At 37.3% G+C, this 21472-nt stretch overlaps 2 protein-coding genes across 2 annotated transcripts; both read left to right on the plus strand.

Moving 5' to 3' along the window:
• The first annotated feature begins 243 nt into the window (after positions 1–243).
• Positions 244–624, plus strand: LOC122655135 (uncharacterized mitochondrial protein AtMg00860-like). Its single transcript, XM_043849363.1, has one exon. The coding sequence runs from the start codon at positions 244–246 to the stop codon at positions 622–624; it is 381 nt and encodes a 126-aa protein (XP_043705298.1).
• A 9522-nt stretch (positions 625–10146) lies between these two features.
• On the plus strand, positions 10147–20749 carry LOC122655136 (beta-glucosidase 18-like). Its single transcript, XM_043849364.1, has 12 exons — positions 10147–10269; positions 13054–13120; positions 14313–14371; positions 14972–15047; positions 15142–15216; positions 15628–15715; positions 15830–16082; positions 16199–16314; positions 17713–17962; positions 18678–18780; positions 19927–20035; positions 20530–20749. Exons 1-12 carry the CDS (start codon positions 10147–10149, stop codon positions 20747–20749), a joined length of 1539 nt encoding a protein of 512 aa, XP_043705299.1.
• The last annotated feature ends 723 nt before the right edge of the window (positions 20750–21472 follow it).

Raw genomic sequence — 21472 nt, forward strand, 5'->3', positions numbered from 1 at the left:
ACTTGAGGTCTGGGTATCAGCAACTGAAGATTAAAGAGAGTGACATTAGAAAGACAGCGTTCCGATCATGCTATGGCCATTACGAATTCTTGGTGATGTCGTTTGGATTGACTAATGCCCCAGCGGCATTCATGGAATTGATGAACCGGGTATTTCAAGATGTGCTAGACAAGTGTGATTGTATTTATTGATGACATCCTGATTTACTCAAAATTGGAGGAGGAACATGCGGTACATCTGAGGATGGTATTGAAGCGGCTAAGGGAGAAGAAGTTGTATGTAAAGTATAGCAAGTGCGAGTTTTGGCTCTCACAAGTGGCCTTCCTAGGTCAGGTGGTTTCAGCTGAAGGGATCAAGGTTGATCTAGGGAAGGTAAAGGCTGTTATGGAGTGGGAAGCACCAAAGAATGCGGGGGAGATCCGTAGCTTTTTAGGATTGGTCGGTTACTATGGGAATTTCATTGAGAACTTCTCACGTATATCTGCCCCCATGACCAAATTAACCCGAAAGGGGGTGAAATTTGTTTGGTCTGATGATTGTGAGAAGCCAGGAATTGAAGGGGAAGTTGAGTACTGCACCGGTCTTGACATTACCAAATGGCACAGGTGGGATAACTGTCTATAGTGATGCTTTAGGATTAGGATTGGGATGCGCATTTATGCAAAATGGGAAGGTGGTGGCCTATGCTTCGAGACAGTTGAAGGATTATGAGAAGAACTACCCCACTCATGACCTTGAGTCAGCGGCGGTCGTTTTTGCATTGAAGATTTGGCGCCACTACTTGTATGGTGAGAGGAGCGAGATTTACAGTGATTACAAGAGCTTGAAGTACTTCTTTACATAGAAGGAGCTAAACATGAGGCAGAGGTGATAACTGGAACTGATAAAGGACTACGACTGCATAATTCACTATCACCCAGGCAGAAGCTCGCAAAATGGAGCTGGAGGTGCTGGTAGAAGGAGAGTCAATATCAGTAGCCACCTTACTTGAGCAGGGTATGATTGATGAGGCCATAGTGTCCTTAGCAGCTCTCACCATGCAATCATCCTTGCTCAAAAGGGTCAAGGAGGCTCAACCCAATGACCCAGAATTTTAAGAGTTGATAAAGAAAGCTCTAGGTGGACACGACTCCGATACAGACTTCACCGTGTCTGAGGATGGCATACTTAGATTTCGGGGAAGGGTTTGTATACCTAATGATGCCGAATTAAAGAAAGAAGTGTTGAGCGAGGCTCACCATTCACCATACTTCGTACATCCAGGTAGCACCAAGATGTACAAGGATTTGAAGCAGAGATATTGGTGGTATGGTATGAAGATAGATGTAGCAGCTTATGTCTCTCAATGCTTAACCTGTCAGCAGGTAAAGGCCGAGAGGGGCCTCATGAGCTACTACAGTTGATGCCTATCCCGGATTGGAAATTGGATAACATCACCATCAATTTTGACACTGGTTTACCTCACACGTCTAGAGGGGTAGACTCCATTTGGGTCATTGTGGACCGGTTGACCAAGGCAACACACTTCATTCTTATGAAGATGACATATAGCATGGACCGACTGGCCAAGCTTTACATCAATAATGTGGTTCGCTTACATGGTGTGTCGGTTAGCATTGTTTTAGATCGAGGCCCAAGGTTTACTTCAAGGTTTTGGAGTGGTTTTCAGAAAGCCATGGGCTCATTACTAAACTTCAGCACGACTTTTCATCCTCAGATCGACGGATAGTCGGAGCGTACCATCCTGACATTAGAGGACATGCTTAGGTCTTGTGCTATAGACATGAAGGGTAGTTGGGATGAGTACATTGCCCTCGTCAAATTTTCTTACAACAATAGCTATCGGGCATCCATTGGCATGGCACCTTTTGAGGCCCAGTATGGGAGGAAATGTCAGACGTCGATGTATTGGGATGAGGTTGGCGAACAATGCATCTTAGGACCGGACTTGATTCAGGAGACGTGTGAGGTGGTAGATATGATTCAGGAGCGGCAGAAGACCGCTCATGCAAGATAGAAGAGTTATGCCGATGTCAGACAGAAGGACCTCAAATTTGAGGTGGGGGAGAAAGCGTTCCTCCGGGTTTCAGTCACCAAAGGGGTGATGAGATTTGGGAAGGAAGGGAAGCTGAGTCTGAGATACATCGGGCCGTATGAGATCTTAGCTCATGTTGGGGAGGTGCCATATAGATTGGCCCTTCCTCCTACCTTGGCAGGGGTTCACGATGTGTTCCACATGTCCATGCTGAAGAAATATGTCCCAGACCCAACTCATGTTCTATCCCAGGAGTTACTGGCAGTAAATAAAGATTTAACATATGACGAGTGGCCTGTGGAAATTCTGGAGTGGAAGGAGTATAACCTTCGGAACCACTCTATCCCATATGTTCGGGTTCGTTGAAGTAACCACGCCAATCAGGAGGCATCCTGGGAGCTCGAGAGCGAGCTGAGGGCGAAGCATCCGAAACTGTTTGGACTATCAGGTACGTCAAATTTTGAGGGCAAAATTTCTAATAAGGTGGGAAGAATGTTACATCTATAACCAAATCGTTATTAATTTAAACCTGTGTAGGGGCGGAGCTCTATTATGTTGGGGACCTCTAGAATATCACCATGAAACCAACCTTTAAGATCTTCAATATGTCGAATGGTGAGCCTGTTGAGGAGAGGTTTCTTGATAGGGATCGAGGAAGGTTCATCAATGATTCAGCAGATGTCAACCTTCCCCCGGGACCACCCCCTTTAGAGGGATGATGGTATGTACAATTCACATTATTTAATTCCAATTATACCCCTGGGAGAAATGATGTACCAAACTCCTCCATTGGTTCCCATTAAAACCCCCTCATTGGTTGGGATCCACCCAGAGGGTTCTTAGCATCTTGGGGGCCCCTGAACTGCCAATCTGGGACTGGTGGATCATGAAGCAGGAAACTGGCGGATCATGCATCAGCCACCAGCCCATGATCTACTAGATGTCAGATTTGTCTCTGTGAGGCCAAGGGTAGCTTGGTTCGACCTTGCCTTGACCCAAGGCTGAGCCAAGGTTTAATTCAAGGTATTTGGGACCCAAGGGACTCTTTATGGGTTACAAGCCATGAACCTATGGACCATTTGGACTGCACCTTAAAGTAAACCCATTTTTGGACCTTAAACCCATACCCAAGCCAAATAAGACCTATACCACTTACATAACCCAACCAAACCCTATTCCTCCTCATTTATCTCATCTCACAATCCTTGAGAGAGCTAAAAACGTGGAGAGCAAGCCAAGGTGGGAGAAGGAGGTAGAAAGGAGAAGAAGGAGAGAAAGAAGGAGGTATCCACCTCCATTTGAGCTAGCCTTAAGCTAACATCTCTTCCCCAATCAGCTCCTCACTCACCAATGGAGTAGGAGTCCATGGAGAGGTTGTCTTGGAGCCCAAGCTCAGCTTAGGAACTCCTCTTACTACTCTTGGCTGGAACTCATTGTAAGTCATCACTTCCACCTAGTTTCTATACTAATCTATTTGGAGTTCATGTATTGATGTCCAATCCATGCTCCAACTAAGGGGCTTTTCATTTCTAAGGACCTAGCCTACTGATTATAGCTTGATTGAACCAATTAATGCCCAAGAAGGGACCAATTCTTTAGCTGTTAGCTTAGATAGCTTGGCAACCCCAATTGGAACACCATTTCCATGGATGTTGGGTGCTTGAGTCAAGCTCCAGCCCATTGGGTACTAATTGGGGTCACATCCACTGACCTAATGGCTCCATTAGGGACTCTTGACACCCCCCCATGCTGTCCCCAAAGAACCCTTGGCCTTTGGCCCCAGTTTGGATGCCATCCGAGCTGAATACAGCTCTCTCGGACTCTGGCGAACAATGCATAATCCGCCAAGTTATATAGGGCATCGTCTGCCAAGGTCAAACTACCTTGTTTTGGTGGTTCTAGCTTTTGGACTTCATTGGGTCACCTCTCACTTGTTGCACACTCCTATTATGACATATTAGGCTAACGAACGCATGTGGGAGGGACGTACATTGCACGGGAGCCCTTATCTTCTACGCGTGGAACTCGGTGAGTGGATCGAACACTTGAACTATTTTACGGAGTATTTCTCATTAGGCATCCAGCTAGTTGTGCATACTGATTGGCTATGTGTATGATATGCATGACTGCTTCATCTATATTATGTTTAATTAATGAAATCAGACTTTATTTATATGGGAACATGATGAACTGTGCATATTGATTATGTTGAAGAGGAGATATGTAGATTGTAGGATGCTTTATATATAATTTTTTATTATGATGGATTTATGGAACTGATTCGGGTGGTGATCAGTTGACCATTATTTTGGTATCATACCCATCGTATTGTTATTTGCTGTGGGTGTAAGCTGGAGAGGTGAGAGAATAGTGACCTTCGGATTAGGCACTATGGATTCGATCTCCAGACTACACTCGCACAGTGTGGGATTGTAATTATAAATATTGCATTCAATAGTTGTCTGTTGGCTAGAAAGGGATGTACCTAGTACTACGACCCTTTCGACAGGGGTGTAGTTGTCGGGCAAACCCATGGGTCTTGACCGTATTTTGGATAACCCACAATGAAGTCATCACCATATTTTGGTGATGCCAGGACGGGGTTTATATTGAGGGCTCGCGGACAACTCGGTTAGTGGGTTCGGTCTCGCGGGTTTTCTTGGTAACATGGGGTTGACATGGTTGGAATGCCATCCGTTTCTATGGCACCATTATTTTCATCCATTTATGGCACTGTTATTGTCATCCGTTTATGGTATTGTTATTATCATCCATTTATGGCACCATTTATTGCCATCCGTTTATGCTACTATTTGCCGACGATGTTGCCTGTGTTATTGTAGTACTTGACCTGACTTAGAATCTTAATGCTAGGTGGAGTATTGGGTAAGAGCATTCATGCATCATATGTGATGAGCATACTTTAGCATGCATTGGTGGTATATCTATTGAAATATATTATGGATGGTTTGATCGCTTGTTGGGCTTTGTAAGCTCATCCCTCAGGAACCTTGCTTTTAGATGTAGATACAGGGGCAGTGGACACTGTTGGGGGAGATTCGACGTTACCCTTGGGTGAGGACTTTGAGGCTTGGAGCGCTCAGCCAGAGTCGGAGCCGACGTCGGACTATCTTTGCTATGAGTGCACCCATGAGGGTTATTAGTTTGAGCCTGGGACTAAAACTTGGTTTGGATATCTCGTATTTGTGGATTCAAGGATGGATGTAATGACATTATACTTGACTTTCTTCTCTTACTCTTATGGTGATTAGTAATGGTATACACCGTGAATTGTTATATTTGTGTTAGACTGGTTATTTTACTTATAAGGTATCACTTAGAATTCCTAATCTATTGTGATCATTATGTATATATATTCTTCCGCAAAAATTTTGATTTCTTCTTATTCACTGAATGAGAAGCCGGGTAGTGTACATGTCACACCAAAGAATGTTGATCCTGTTATGTGGTTTGGAATACAGAGGTATTCCCATCATATTTTTCCCTGGTGAGGGATGGGTGTGTGACAAGCTCATTCCTCGGGAACCTTGTTTTTAGATGTGGATACAGGAGCAGCGAACATAGTTGGGGGAGATTCGACGTAACCCTTGGGCGAGGACTTTGAGGCTTGGGGTGCTCAGCCAGAGTCGGAGCCGACATCAGATTATCTTGCGATGAGTACATCCATGAGGGTTATTAGTTTGAGCTTGGGGCTTGAACTTGGTTTGGATATTTCGTACTTGTGGATTCGAGGATGAATATAATAATGACATAATACTTGACTTTCTTCTCTTACTCTCATATGGAGATTAGTACTGGTGTTACACTAGTGAATTGAGATCTTTGAGTCAAACTGATTATTTTACTTATAAGATATCACTTAGAACTCCTAATCTATTGTGATCATTATGTGTATATATTCTTCTGCTTCATCTCTGATTTTTTCTTATTCATTGAATAAGAAGCCAGGTAGTGTACATGTCATAGCAAAGTATGTTGATCCTATTACTCGGTGTGGAATACAGGGGTATTCCCACCACATTTCCCATAGTTGAGGGATGGGGGTGTGACAAATATAGACTTTTGGAGTCAAACCACTATAAATCTTGTATCTCTATTATTTGTGTGATTTTTGTGAATTATTTATCATTGAATTTTTGCATCATATAAGAAATTCACCCACTTGAGTAATTAATTGAAAAAGGCACAAAATCCACTAGTAATAACCTATTTACCATTCACCCAAAAAAAAACTATTCACTCCCTCTAGGTTATTTCATAATTAGTATCAAAGAGGGAGCTGAAATTTGAGACCATTTGTATCTCATTCTAAGAGTTTAAGATCCATGACATCATCATCTTCATCAAACCATCTAGAAGGATATGATGTCTCTAGGCCACCATTGTTCATTGATGAAAACTTTACATAAAAATTCAACCTTCAAAATTCAACAAAAGAAACTTCCAACAGTTTTGAGCCAAGTCAATCAAGTTCTCTCGGGTTCTGCAACACTCTATCCCTTATCCTTAGCTCCTTGATCTGAAATGAATCATTCAACATTTGTGAGCTTAAAAGGTCAGCAAGTAGAACTTACACAATCATATTATATCACAAACATTTATCATATTTAAGGAGAAAATATTTAAAATATACTTCCATATATATATGTTATTGATTGAGAACAATTCATAATATCATCTTTATCAATATCTTAAGTTAAAACTTAAGCTTCATTTGATTTGGGGAGAGTATGAGTACATACTCTCCACATATAGTGGCAAGCTGACACATGTCCATGTTGTAATCGACAACCTTCTCGGAAAATTATCTCCTCTAGTTCCTTGCCCAGCCCAATTCCCTGGTACCTCTAATAAGGGGTGGACCCCACCCGAGCAGAGTGTTCAGGCAGGGGTAGGGAGGTCATTGCGCCCCCTTGTTAGAGGCACTGGTGAATTGGGATGGGTAGGGAACTGGAGGGGATAAAGATCCCAACCTTCTCCTCCCTCCCAGATCTTTATCCCCTCCAGTTCCTTGGGCAGGCAGAGAACTAAAAGTGATAATTTTCCCTCCCACTAGCCTTTTGTTAATTTTTAAAATGTTATAAAGTAGTGGGACCCACAAATTTATCTTCCCCATCCAACTGCATTTACCATTTTCATCGGTGATCTCCATGGTTCTCTTCTCTCTTTGGTGATGAAACTGGGAACATCAGTGTTGGGTTTGAGAACTTGCGACATACACTTGTGGATAGACGAAACCATTTTCCTTGGATTGCAAAATATCTAGGTCTACAAAAGTAGGGCTTTTGTTCTATCTTTTATTGATGATATGATTCTCTTCTCCATGTACAACTCAATCTTTTAATTTTGCCAACTGCTATCACATGTGATATGGATTTTGTCTCAGAATGGAAGTCTCACCGTCAATCTCTGTCAATATGTAAATCCAATATTTTATGAATTCTTTATTTATTTATTTCCCTATATATTCCAATCTCTTGTAAATTGTATATATATTCCTCTATTGAGGAATCAAAATCTAAGGGAATAATATCACATTAACATGGTATCAGAGCCTCTGCAGTTCCCATTCAACTTAAGAAAATGCCAGGTGAGTTTTCTATTAAAGATTTGGGTCCTCTACATTTTTTCTTGGGGATTGAGGCTAAACCACATGCCCATGGACTTCTTTTATCTTAGTCCCGTTACATTTTAGATCTCCTACGACGTACTAGTATGGTTGATTGTAAACTAGTAAAAACGCCTATGTCTACAATCAAGGACTCGGACTCAGGGGTGCTCTACACGATAACCTGATGGAGTATCAATCTGTTGTTGGGGCGCTACAATATGTCACCCTCACTTGTCCGGACGTGGCATTTGCAGTAAACCGTGCTTGCCAATACATGCATGCACCCACCAAAAATCATTGGCAGCTTGTGAAAAGAATTTTGCGCTATCTTAAAAGCACTCACACCCATGGTATTCTACTAGAGCGGTCACCTTCTCGTTGTTTACAAACCTTCTCCGATGCGGACTGGGCAGGGAATGGCAGTGATCGTAAATCCACGGGTGGTTTTACAATTTTTCTTGGGCCAAACTTGGTCACCTGGACGTCATGGAAACAACACAGAGTTGCCCGTTCCTCGACAGAGGCCGAATACAAGGCCTTGGCTGATGCATCTGCCGAACTAATTTGGCTAGAATCTCTATCTTTGGAACTGGGTTTTCCTCTTCATGGTCCTCTTGTATTGTGGTGTGACAATATTGGCGCAACTTATCTCTCCGCCAACCCGGTGTTTCATGCATGCACCAAACACGTAGAGGTTGATTTTCATTTTGTCCGTGATCGTGTGGCCCAGAAGCAACTCCAAGTTCAGTTTATCTCCACCCATGATCAGTTGGCCGACACATTTACTAAAGCCCTTGCTATTGCTCGTTTTGAATTCCTGCGAGACAAGCTGAAAATTCGGTTAACCAATTCTTCACCTTGAGGGGGTGTATTGACGATATGATTCTCTCCTTCGGTTCATGTACAACTCAATCTTCTAATTCTGGCAACTACTATCACATGTGATATGGATTTTATCTCAGAATGGAAGCCTCACCATCAATCTCTGTCAATATGTAAATCCAATATTCTATATATTCTTTATTTATTTGTTTCCCTATATATTCCAATCTCTTGTAAACTGTATATATATTCCTCTATTGAGGAATCACAATCTAGGGGAATAATATCATATTAACATCTTTTAACTGGTTTTTATAGTCAATAATCAAGTAACGTTTCAGACCTCTGCAATCTTTTCTTTTTCTTGCACACATTTATAGAAGTTAACAAAAATCTTACAAATTTAGTCCAAACAAGTAGTGTCGATGCGAATGGAACGAGCTCAATTTTACACTTGATCTTAAGAAAAAGGCCAAGAAAGATTTTGATGCTTTGTCCCCCTTTCACACTTCTCCATGGAGCACTGTCTCTGTAACTCACAAATTCAAATTAATGACCAAAATTGTTCCCAAATAGAAGTATTGTAACATTCCTCGGGATACTTTTGCTTCCCATGCCCGATGAGTTAAATTGCAGAGCATAAAAACCGTATTCATGGATGTTGGGATCAGAGATGGAAATGATCACCATTGGCAATGTGTTGGATCTCAGGCTAAAGATCCTCATGGGTGATGATTGGTATCCTCTTGTTGAAGCAGAGACCGTGAGCAAGCGAGAGAGGAAGGGATAGAGAAGCACAGAGGAGAAGAAAATGGGACTTTTTTATTTGGATTAGGTTGGTAATAAATTATTCTTAAATAAAAGGGTTGGTTGGGGAGGGATTCATCACATCCGGGGAACTGGGAAGTGGTGGGAAGGGATTATCTCAAGAATCCAACCAAATGCCAAGTACCTTGACGTGATACTTACAAGTGATTATTGTTTGGAGAGAGGAGATCCATGGAGGATACATTTGTGGTCGACAATGGGAGGTGTGGAAGAAAAAGCAAGTGGGTCCCACTATTTCCTTTTATAATATTTAAAATTTTTTAACAAAAGCTAAGTAGGGGGTCAAGGTTGTTGCCTGGTGGTTAACCTTTTAGGATTGGTGTGTGGTTTGTGTGATTACACTTTCCTAAAAAAAAGGTTAGTTGCCTGGTGGATGATCTGAACACATGTCAACTTATCTCCATATGTGGAGCTGAACCAGACTCCAATCGTTATTTTATGGGGGGATCAGATTAATCAGCATGGGGCATTGTTCAAGTAAGCATGCATGGGAGCACTGCTCAAATAATGACAACAAAAATATAGGCTTAATAAAAAAAAAGGACAGAAAAGAGGAAGGATGATCAATAGTTCAATACATGCATGCATGCGTCACATAGAATAATAAAGTGGCAAGAAGCACAAGACATTTTTGTATGAAGAAAGAAGCACTTGAATGGTGCATGCTTCTTCATGCCACCAAATGAAATCTCCTGAAATGTAAGATAAAGAAGTGTCATTCAAACCATAATGCTCCTTGGGTGCTAGCTTCTATATATATATAAAATTTATGAATCCAAAAATAGATAGTCCAAGACAGAACATAGCAGAAGACCTTCACTTAGCAAAGATGATGCAATTATTCTTTGCAGCCATTTGTTTTACTCAACTGATCAGTTTCAGTAGTTGCCTCTTGCATCGCAGCCAGTTTCCTCTAACGTTTCTTTTTGGAACTGCAACGTCTGCTTATCAGGTAATTAAGAAAACACTCCAACCAGCCACATATGGTTTAAAATTTCATCTGCTCTCTCTCTTTGTTTTATTTTATTTTCTTTTTTAGTTTTGCAAGGGTTTTTGATATTTCCCATAGCTTGTTTCTTTCTTTTATGTTTTTTGGGGACTTCTCTTGAATCAATTCATTTCTTCTTTGGTTGATCCACGTAGTTTGTTTTCCTTTGTCATTCAATGAAAATAAGTCTATAAAGATGTCCTCATAATGAGAACATTGAACCCTAGGGACGCTCAGTTGGTAAGGATCAATACCTCATAATTGAGGGTTCACAATTTCTTACAAAAATGTGCTTTTGTTGGGTGGCAGTCAAGTTTACTTTCACATTAGTTGTTCAAGTTATTTTTTACCAAGAAAATCTTGTTGTAACTAAGGTTGGTTACAACAAGATTGTAACCTTACATTTTGGCCTCTTGTCTTATTCCTAAAAGTTATTTTAATCAAGGGCTGATGTTCTCTGTGCCGCAGTGCAGCCTGCGGTCAAACAAATGGGTTTGCCATTCAGGGGGTAGGGTAGTCATTTTGCCCACCCCCACGTGTCTGAGCGCAGCTTGCACCCCCGGCACAGAGACCATTTGGCCTTTAATCAAAGGTAAAAAAAACAAAAAAAAAGTTTTCAAAATAAGTTGAAAATGATTTATCATTATGTCATTTTCAAAAGTTGTCATTATTCATATGAAATGACGAGATTAACCTACATTAAATAACTGATGGGAATAAGACAAAGGGTAAAAAAGTAAGGTTACAACTTCTTAGTTCACCTACATGGTGACAACAAGATGCACCCCCTTTTTAAGCTTAATATTCCAACTCTCAAAACCATAGTCCCAAAATATAATAAGCAATATTTGTATGGGTACCAATGCTGCAAATGGTACATTTACTTGAAAATGATTTTGGGTATGATTTACTAGGTACACTAATAATATTGAACTTCTTATCATATGTTGGGTGGATCCATGTTATAAAGAACCACAACCATTTCATGGGTCAATTTTCATAAAAAAATAGAACATATTTTAATGGTTAAAAATGCACCGAGAGTTGGAAAATTGAAAAAATTCTAGTAATATCCATTACTATATATTAGAGAATGGAGAAAGTTTTCTAGCACCGTAGATACATCTAGGTCATAAAGTTTTTGCCCCTACAATAGAGAGTCAATAATACTCTTTATTGCCTTATTAAAGATTACTTATATATATATATATTACTTTTGCTTGACTTGCAACAACGTGGTGAACTTTATGTAGTTCCTAACCTTATTGCATGTTAATAACCTTTCTATTAATGCTTTGCAAGGAGATTACATGTGTAGAAAGAATAATTTAAGCTAACCAGACACTGTATTACCATGGGATTAGTAACAATATAAATTAATGTAACTTAGCCACATATAGGAAAGGCTTCCCATAAAACACACGTTACCCACTTGGAAGTAATAGATAGGCAAGGTCTTGATTCATCGCATATTCAATTTTAGAGTCAAATGCAACCATAGACCTCCATATATTGGAAATTTTTCTCAATTTTTCATCCTTCTATTTATTTTTAAATATTTTTTAACAGTTTTTATTTTCTATGTGGCATACGGGTTGAACTGAATTGAAGAAAAATCGATTCAGTTTTGGTTTTTAAATAAGGAATTTGTTTCTCGATTTCAGTTCGATTTTAATTTCAAGGGTAAAACTGCTTGATTAGAATTGAATCAAATTTACTCTAAATTATATTAGTATTTTAGAGTTAAGGTTTATGGGCTACCACAAAAAATTCCGAAAGCCCCTGGTACACAAAGGAAAGTTCTATGTAGAACAATCTTATTTACAGCTTGTTCAGATATGGTAAAGGGAAGAACTATTTAGATTTTCTAAGATAAAAGCATAAAACATCATTAAGTCACAAGCAAATTGGGACATTTGTTTAATATTCATCCCTATGAATCCAAGTGATTAAATATACATTGTTAACTTTGAACTACAATTTTTGTGATTCTTCCCGAATTAAGATACTTGAACTTTCTATTTTTCTTGTGGATTGTGTACTGTATTCAAAGTCAACTTGTATTAGTAGTTGGAAGCTCAATTCTATATTATTTATTGATGAGATGTCTAAGCAATAGGACATAAACCTAATAAGGAATAAAAAATGAAATTGAATAAAAATCCAAATCAAATCAAGTCGTTTTGGTTTTGGTTTTAAAAATGTGTTCTTATTCTCGATTGGGTTCAGTTTTGATTTCTAAATTCTATATCTTGAACCAAGCCAAAACAGAACTGAATAACCAAAAACAAATCGATTATCGCATTTGGTGGTCTACCCATATTCGATAGAGGGTTTCATGAATGGACAAAAGAACTTTTACAAACTTTTGTTTAATGTCCTCTTAATTTGTTGTCACACATTAAATTTCATGGATATGTGTTATCTGAACTGTATGAAATAAAATTTTGGTAGGGAAAGAGAACACCACCCGGTCGCGCAGAGCACACTACCCCTACACTCAGACACAGGGGCACGCAAAATGATCACCGCCGCACCCTTGGTCATTTCCATTTTTCAAAGAGGGTTGCAATGGTCATTACAAGCGCCCCTGTGTCTGGTTGTAGGGGCAGCATGCACTGGTCTACCAGTTGGCGTTCTTTCTCCCATTTTGGTGTTATCAAGCTACTATATCTCTTGCACATTTTCCAGAAGCTCTGACCATCTTCATAAGGGTCTTGATTTATTCTTTAATACATACATTTCCAGGTTGAAGGTGCCTACTTAGAAGGTAACAAAAGCCTCAACAATTGGGATGTATTTACTCATTTGCCAGGTAACTTTCCATTTTTGAGATTCAATCTACAATCCATTACTTTTGGAGTTTCTTTTTGAAATTACTAAAATCCACTACTACTTTGGAATCATTTCATGAGGTGGGAACAAATAAATTAAATTTAGGGCATTACACTTTGCATTAACAATAATATTCCTAAATATAAAGATTAGAGAATGTATAAAGTTCAGCTCTACTTGTAGCATATTGTGGGACCCTAATTAACATATGTCTGGTATCAATATCTTTTTTTGATGAAAGGATAATTTATTAAAGAAAAGAGAGACAAAATCCAAAAAATCAAAGGTTAGCAAGGGGGAAAGACCTCAACAAAAGAAAGCAGAACAATCATCAAAATTGATAGAACAAAATCCAAGGGACAAAAACAACCAAACAAATGGGGGAACAATAAAACAAGGTGGAAGGATGAGGGGGAGGGGAGAAACAAAGAAAATTGAGGATACATCAAAACTAGGGGGAAAAACAAGAGGTAGATCCCAAGCCAAGGCAAGATATCTATTTCTAGTAATATCTGGGTAGATAGCACATTTGTGAATAATTTTATTTCTTATCTAGAAAGTAACGGAGTCTCAGATTTGTTCAATAGAACACGAGAAAAAAGTCCTTTTATTTCGTTCCCATCAGATATGATGATTCAATGCACTAAAAAACAGCTTACCAAGAGTGTCACATGCGGTTTTACCATTCAAAGATTACAAAATTCACCTTTATTCTTTGTTAGAAGAAAGGACAATTCTAAAAACAAACCAACATTTTTTGAGAATGCTACCCCAAATCGACTTGGAGACGAGATAGGAAAAAGATAGATGGTCGATATTCTCAAGGAAGTTCTAACAAAGACTACAATTTAAAATGGGCAAATTCCAAAATAAATGAATTTTAATTGGGGATTCATAACTCTTATTTTTCCTGATAGGTGCCCATGATGGAGAGTTGAATTTCTGGCCTCTTAATTGAGGTGTTAGTCATTGCCAACTTAGCTACACACCCTTAGGGTAAAACAACAGTTTCCATAACCTCTCTTAACAATGGCTTCAAAACCTGGATTTATTAATTCGTGACCTTGGATAATCAGTAGCAAGAGAAGACAATCGAGATGACATTGATGATCACTTATTGATTTAATAATTACTCTAGTGTCTAAAATAATTTTCTTTGGATCATCTTATAGGAGGTATCAAGGATGGAAGTAATGCAGATGTTTCTACCGATCACTACCACCGCTACATGGTACGTGTTCACATACCTTTCACTTCTTATTAAGTTCTTCACAATAACAAAGTTTTTTTGGGAAACTAGTATAGCTCTTTTGAGGCAAATACTTTTTTGGGAAAACCTTGTCACCAAAGTTGATTACAATAACCTTACTTTATTACCCTTTTATTATAACACTTCTTTTTTTCATAAGGTTAAATCATTTCATTTCACATGGACAATGATAACTGTTGAAAATAACATAAGTTACTTTCATATCAATAATCATGATCGAGTACAATGTAGCACAAATCTAACCCCAAAAGAAAATCTTGACTCATCCAACCTAGCTACCTAGAATAAAAGCTTTGGACAAAAGGATACCAATTTGAGAGGCCATAGTTTTAGACATATTTAAGGACTAAAGGCTGGCCCACACTCAGCTGGTTCCTAAAATTATTATGAGGGCGTTATAGAGAAGGGTCAAATCTCCACTTTAACTAGATTCTGATCTTTTAAAGCTTATTATTCCTTTTTAAGTTCTTTTGTTGTATCAAGACCAAGTTTATTGTATCTTATTACTTGGGTAAAGATCTCGAACTTGGGTCTATAATCTCAAATTTTATCGTCAAACAGGAAGATGTGGAGTTAATGCATTCCCTTGGAGTGAATTCTTATAGATTTTCCATTTCATGGTCCAGAATCCTACCAAGTAAGTTTTACTATGATCAATCCTATTAACATTAATTGAAACTGATCAATTAATTACTTGATATATTTATGCTTAAATTCTGTCCTAAATGCAGAAGGTAGATTTGGGAAAGTTAATCCTACAGGAATTGAATTCTACAACAAGCTAATTAATGCTCTCTTACAAAAAGGTAAAATTTCCCTATTTATTTTTTTAGGCTATCTTTGTTTGTAAGTGAATTGAGGAGAATGAAATTGAATTAAGAACAAAATCGAAACCTTTTTAATCATTACCACCAATGAAAAACAATATTAATCTCAAATTTTAAAAAATGCATAATTGTATTCTAGTTAATTCTCAACCAGATTTCTTGGATTTGAGTTAAGGGTGCAACTTAGATGGGCTGAGTCAAGAAATGCAAAAAAAAAAAAAAAGGAATCCGGACACTTAAAATTTTTAAGTACCATGTTTAGTAATATTTTAAGTTTATTACATAATCATAAGTATAATGTTTTTTCTAATTAATTTCACTGCATTTTCCGTTAATTACCTGCAACTAGAGAAAAAAAAAATTTATCTTAATTGTTACGGATTCGAACAGGGATACAACCATTTGTTACATTGCACCATGTTGATCTTCCTCAAGAACTTGAAGATCGATATGACTCATGGTTGAGCCCAGAAATACAGTAAGTCTATTTTATTTTCACTATGTTGTTTATCAATGCTTTAATTATATTCTTATCATTTTATTAATTTATGTTGTTATATTTTCTTCAAAATTTCACTACTTACACATGCAGGAAAGATTTTGGATATTTTGCGGAAGTATGTTTCAAAGCTTTTGGGGATAGAGTGAAATATTGGTCAACAATGAATGAGCCAAACCTTGTCGCAAAACTTGGTTATATCATTGGGGATATCCCACCCAACCATTGCACCAAACCCTCAAATGGTTGTCGCTATGGGAACCCAGCAAATGAACCATATGTCGTTGCACACAACATGATATTATCACATGCCATTGCTGTAGACATTTATAGGAGAAAATATCAGGTATTATATAAACTCTTCTTCTTCTTCTACGTGTTCTCTGCATGTATATGGTTTATAATTGGAACCTCATGCAAGCATTTTTGTTTTTTGTGTTTTTTTGTTTGCCTTAAACAAAGGTTAAGCAAGGAGGTATGATTGGGATCGTTATACATGCAATGTGGTATGAACCACTTAGAGATACCCCAGCAGATCACCTAGCAGCTGGACGGGCTGTTGATTTCTTCCATGCATGGTAATCAAAATCAATTATTCTACATTCCTCACCTATGTGTGGTTGTAATAAGATGGTGATTTTAAATAAGTGCTATTACTACTAATAATGTCTTCTTGTTTTTTATCTCTCCAAAATCACTTTTCTTGTGTATCTTGTTAATTATAACACTTTCTCTTTGTTATAATAGCTTGTTTAGTGAGTTAGAATTTGTATTCTACTTTGTTGGATTTATGTGTCCATCAAACCCAATTTAAAAAATTTAATAGTATATAAAATTCTTCTTAATAAATTTGGTTGTTTGATTATCCTATGCTTATGCCATAAATTGTTCCTAATTAGGGACAGAATTCGGTATTTTTTTCATGTGGTTGTCGCATTGATGGGAATTGTGATTCTAAACACAAATGTGAGTGTTCATAATTGTATATATTGAACTAGAACACTTATGAGTAAATATTATTATTTATTAATTATTATATTTTGAAGATTTTTCAAAATTATTTTGCGTTTAATCTATAATCGAGATTCTCTATATAAGATATTTTGATGGACTAGAATGGTGGTAGTAATTATTTTTTTGCTCGTAGGTCTGCTATTATGTGATATTCTTAAATGGAGGGACTAAACCGTAATGAAAATATTTCTTTGAGAACTTTATTACTGTTTCTACTTAATACCATCGTAATGCATAATTATCTTTATTTAAGAAATAAAGATAGGGATAGATGAGTAGGATCATTAAATAAGATCTCACCACTTGGCAAGTTGTGTGGTATAGGATTTTAGCATCTCAAAATCTCTAATTAAAGTAGTAGGGAGGGAGAGAGATACCTCTGATGCACAAGAAATAAACCTTCTCTCCATCTCCTCCCTCTATTTGTGAGTTAAGGTTTTGACCCCTTATGAGTGTAAAGTGTTTTTTGTTCCGTATCTCGTGCAACTGTTGTTCAAGGGATTGCAGATTAGCTTGTGCTCACTAGTAATATATTTCTTTGGAGAGTTTACGATTGTGGACTATTAGGTAACGTAAGTCCCTCTTGTTCTAGTTAGAATCCCCTAATGTTGCATAAGGTATGATTCATATGGATTAAAATTTTTAATTTAACACCTTAATAACCAACATAATCATCATGCCTTAGATGTGATTACATTAAGAATATATAGCTAACTCTGAGCCCAAGTTTTTTTTGTTGTTGAATATGTCTTTCAACAAGGGGAAAACAATTAGACTAAGAATATGATTCCACTAGGCAGAAAGCCAAGTTAGCCAAACAATGGAGAATCAAAACACAACTATGACCATACCAAAATAAAGCAAAAAAATAAAAAATAAAAACTAGTAAACATCTTCTTAAAGTTATTTATGTTTTCTTCAATTATTTTCTTCTGAAATATTTATATATTTTATGTTTGCAGGATATTGGACCCCATAATGTATGGTGATTATCCTTCTGAAATGCGTGAAATATTGGGTCCACTACTACCAATATTCTCACTAGAAGAAAAAGAAAAGTTGAAAAATAAATTAGACTTCATTGGCTTGAATCATTATACAACCTTCTATGCACAAGATTGCCTGTTCTCTCGATGCAACTCTATGGCTTCACAAATTGATGCGTTTGTGAATCCCACAGCAGAAAGAAATGGTCGTCCTATTGGAGAGCCGGTAAGTGAAAAAAAAATTAAGTTGTGAATATATTTATTTCGAACAAATTAAGTTGTAAAATGGGTGAACTTATTTTAAAAAAAGAAGAAGAAAAATCAATAGTTAACCTACAAGACTCAACCACTTAGACTTTTTTATATAAAAAAATTATTTAATGAAGTCCAAAAACTAGAACACCCAAGAGGAAGTGAATGAAGGAGAAAAAGAGGGAGAGGGCGAGGGGGAGTCCAGCCTAGCCCCAAAGAAGAGAGGCCGCCACGACAAAAATGTTACATGGGAATTACAAGAAGGAAACCGGGATTCCCCTACATGTAGCTAAATGCAAGTTCCTAGTAGAATCTGGGATACAAGGGATTTTAGGATCAAGGATACTTTTGATTTCAAAACCTATTGTGTCCCAAATGAGGTGGTTTGTTCTTGACTTGATAGACCGCTACTTCAATTGAATGGACATAACTTACCGCTTTTTTTTGGGGGGGGGAGGGGGTGGGTTCCAATATTCTAGGTTTTGGAGAAGAATCTTTTCATTATTAGGTTCATTATTTGACTAATCATAGTAGTCCATGGTATCCCCTGAAGAAAAAGAAAAAACAAAAAGCAAAAAGAAACACCTTTTTTACCATTGTCAATACCATAAAAAATTGATTATAATTCTTTATTTATCATTTTGATAAATTTATTATGTACCTATAATGATGTGTTTTTTCCTTTTCAGACAGGGATGCCAGACTTTTTTGTGGTTCCTTCTAGCATGGAGAAGGTGGTCATGTACTTCAAAGAAAGATATAACAACACTCCAATGATGATTACTGAAAATGGTATGATATGCTAAAAATAGTTGGCCTATGTTTACCTTTTTCATATAGATCATTTTTATAAATGATTTGTTTAATTGGACCATTGCATTAGCATTCCACCTCTATAACCGAACTAAAGGAGCTATGAAATGACCATCTTAGAACCTTGGCTCTTCATTAAACTGCAACTGTAAGATCTAATCATCACAATTCGATAAAACTTATGTTTTACTTATATTGCTTATTGTTTTTTTGCCCCTTTTCTTTCATGTTTCAGTTTCTAAAATTGTATTTCATCATTTATATATGCAAAAAACACTAGATATTGGGTGGGGGATTGCTACTAAGGGTGTCAATCCTACAGTTCGGTCCGATTTTCGTTGGAATAAATCGGTTTAGGTCTGTTACTAGGTCAACCTAAGATTAAACCGTTAAATAAGTTTTGATTTTGATCGGTTTTAGTCCTGCTTCTTATTGATATTTTTTGTTATTGATTTGTATTTGGGCTAGTATTGGCTTCGGTAAGACCAAATTTTGATTTTACAAGTATACATAAGGAAATCAATGAGGAAATTTTTTTTTTTTTTTTTGTGTTTTTGGTTTCTTATTAGATTAATAACGATTTGGTTTCAATTTCTTATCAGGTTCAGTCCTCTTTTTTATTTCTGTTTCTATTGGTTTCATAAAATCAGCTTGAAACCAAACCAATAAGGACTCGGTTGGTCCAGGCTGAATTGATCAGTTTGGATAAGTCTGACCGGTTTAATTGAAATTTGACATCCTGAATTGACACCTTAATTTCTACTTTCCTCTAAGCAGAGAAATATCAATACTCTAAAAATCCAAGACTATGTTGCACGTCAATATATAAACAACTGAAAAGTACAAGGGTTCATTGACATACATGGGTTGTTATATGATTGAATTTAAATTTAAAATTTGACATGTGATTTGCATGTCCAATGCTCCATATATATTGCCTCATAACCCTTCAATATGTCACAAATAGGTATTAGACCAAATAAGGGTTTCTAGTCGATATAAATAGAGTAAAAACCCTTGGATATCTTTCATTTTTATGCACAAAGTCATAATTCAAATGGTATGCATTTGTGCACATACATACACTTGTAACTTAATAATAATAATACAATACCTTGTTTGTAGGGTATGCTGATGCAAGCTCTCCCGATTCTTCTGTCGAGGACTTTCTCAATGATACAAAGAGAGTAGACTTTTTAAGTAGCTATTTAACTTCATTAACCAAGGCAATGAGGTACGTTATCAGTATTAAATAAGAACATGTCTTTTAATTCTTTAAGAGATGGCAATTATGTGTACACTTATTTAAGGATTAAGATTAATAAGCACCAATAGCAATGTTTTCCTACACAACTTGAATCCAACTAATTGCCACTTTTTTATTTTATTTTTTATTTATCATTTATTTTTATGTTATTTTTATTTTTTTGGTCAAATCGTACTGAAGGCTCATAAGCCACCAGGGGTGACAACCTAAGAGGGCAACTATGGTGGCATCCCAACTCTGAGAGGAGAGGGCAGCCAATGGGGGATGGGAGGTGGAATAAAGATGTGTAACATCCGATAGGGGGAGTTAAACCAACGACTTCTCCCTTGGACTTAGGCTAGTGCCCTATTACACTGGCAGCCACCACCACGCCAAGAGCCGGTTCCCCATATTTATTGTTTATTGCATGGATGTTTTTCCCCTTATTAATCCTTGCCAACTCTTGCTGATCATATTTGCAGCAATGGAGCTAATGTGAAGGGGTACTTCATTTGGTCTCTACTCGACAATTTTGAATGGTCAAATGGATATTCTTTACGATTTGGGATTCATTATGTGAACTACAATACATTGGAGAGAATACCAAAATTATCTGCAAAATGGTACAAGAAATTTCTAAATGGAGTGAAGATGGAGGAACCAATAGGCAGTGACATTAAAATTCGACGTGTTTTATCATAATCAAAAGTGAGTTCTACAAAAATTGCTTGCAGTTAGATATGTAACTTGTATTGATGGAAGTGTGTTGGGGAATCCAAGTCATGCAAACATTGGAGGAGTTTTTAGAAATTCATCTGGCGTACATCTAAGGTGTTTCAACTTTTATGTGGGTGTTTCATCGAGTTTCTTTGCTAAATTTTGGCATTATTTGAAGGTCTGAGATTTACACAAAAACTTGTATTAAATAAGATTTAGGTGGAATGTCATTTAGTTTCAATTGTGGAGTGCATCAGGGATCTTTCTATCCTTTTTTTTTTCTCTGCAGAAGTGAATTTCGTACAAACCATTCCTTGATGTGTCGACATGGAGAATCTCCCTTTACTATTGTGAGATGAATTATGTTGTCAACTCTTTAGCTAAGAAGGCTACTTAATCTCATGCATCTGACTCTTGGATGTTTCTGCCACCGTTTATCATATAGGATTTCAGATGGGATTTGGAAGAAAGACCTCAGTTTTGATTGAGTTGCGTTTGAGTAGTTGTTTGCTTGGGTTAGATTTCCTCTCTGTTGATGGCTTGCCGAAGATGGAGTGGAAATCTACCTTTTGTTTTCTATATTTTTCTTTTTTGCGATATCTAGTTTCTTTTAGATATCTTTGATGTACATTTTTCATCCATTCTTTCTTCTATAGTTCTATAAAATCTATTGAACTTTGGCAAAAAAAAAAGATATATAATTGTATT

The sequence above is a fragment of the Telopea speciosissima genome, chromosome 3 (assembly GCF_018873765.1).
Source record: "Telopea speciosissima isolate NSW1024214 ecotype Mountain lineage chromosome 3, Tspe_v1, whole genome shotgun sequence".
Lineage (NCBI taxonomy): Eukaryota > Viridiplantae > Streptophyta > Magnoliopsida > Proteales > Proteaceae > Telopea > Telopea speciosissima.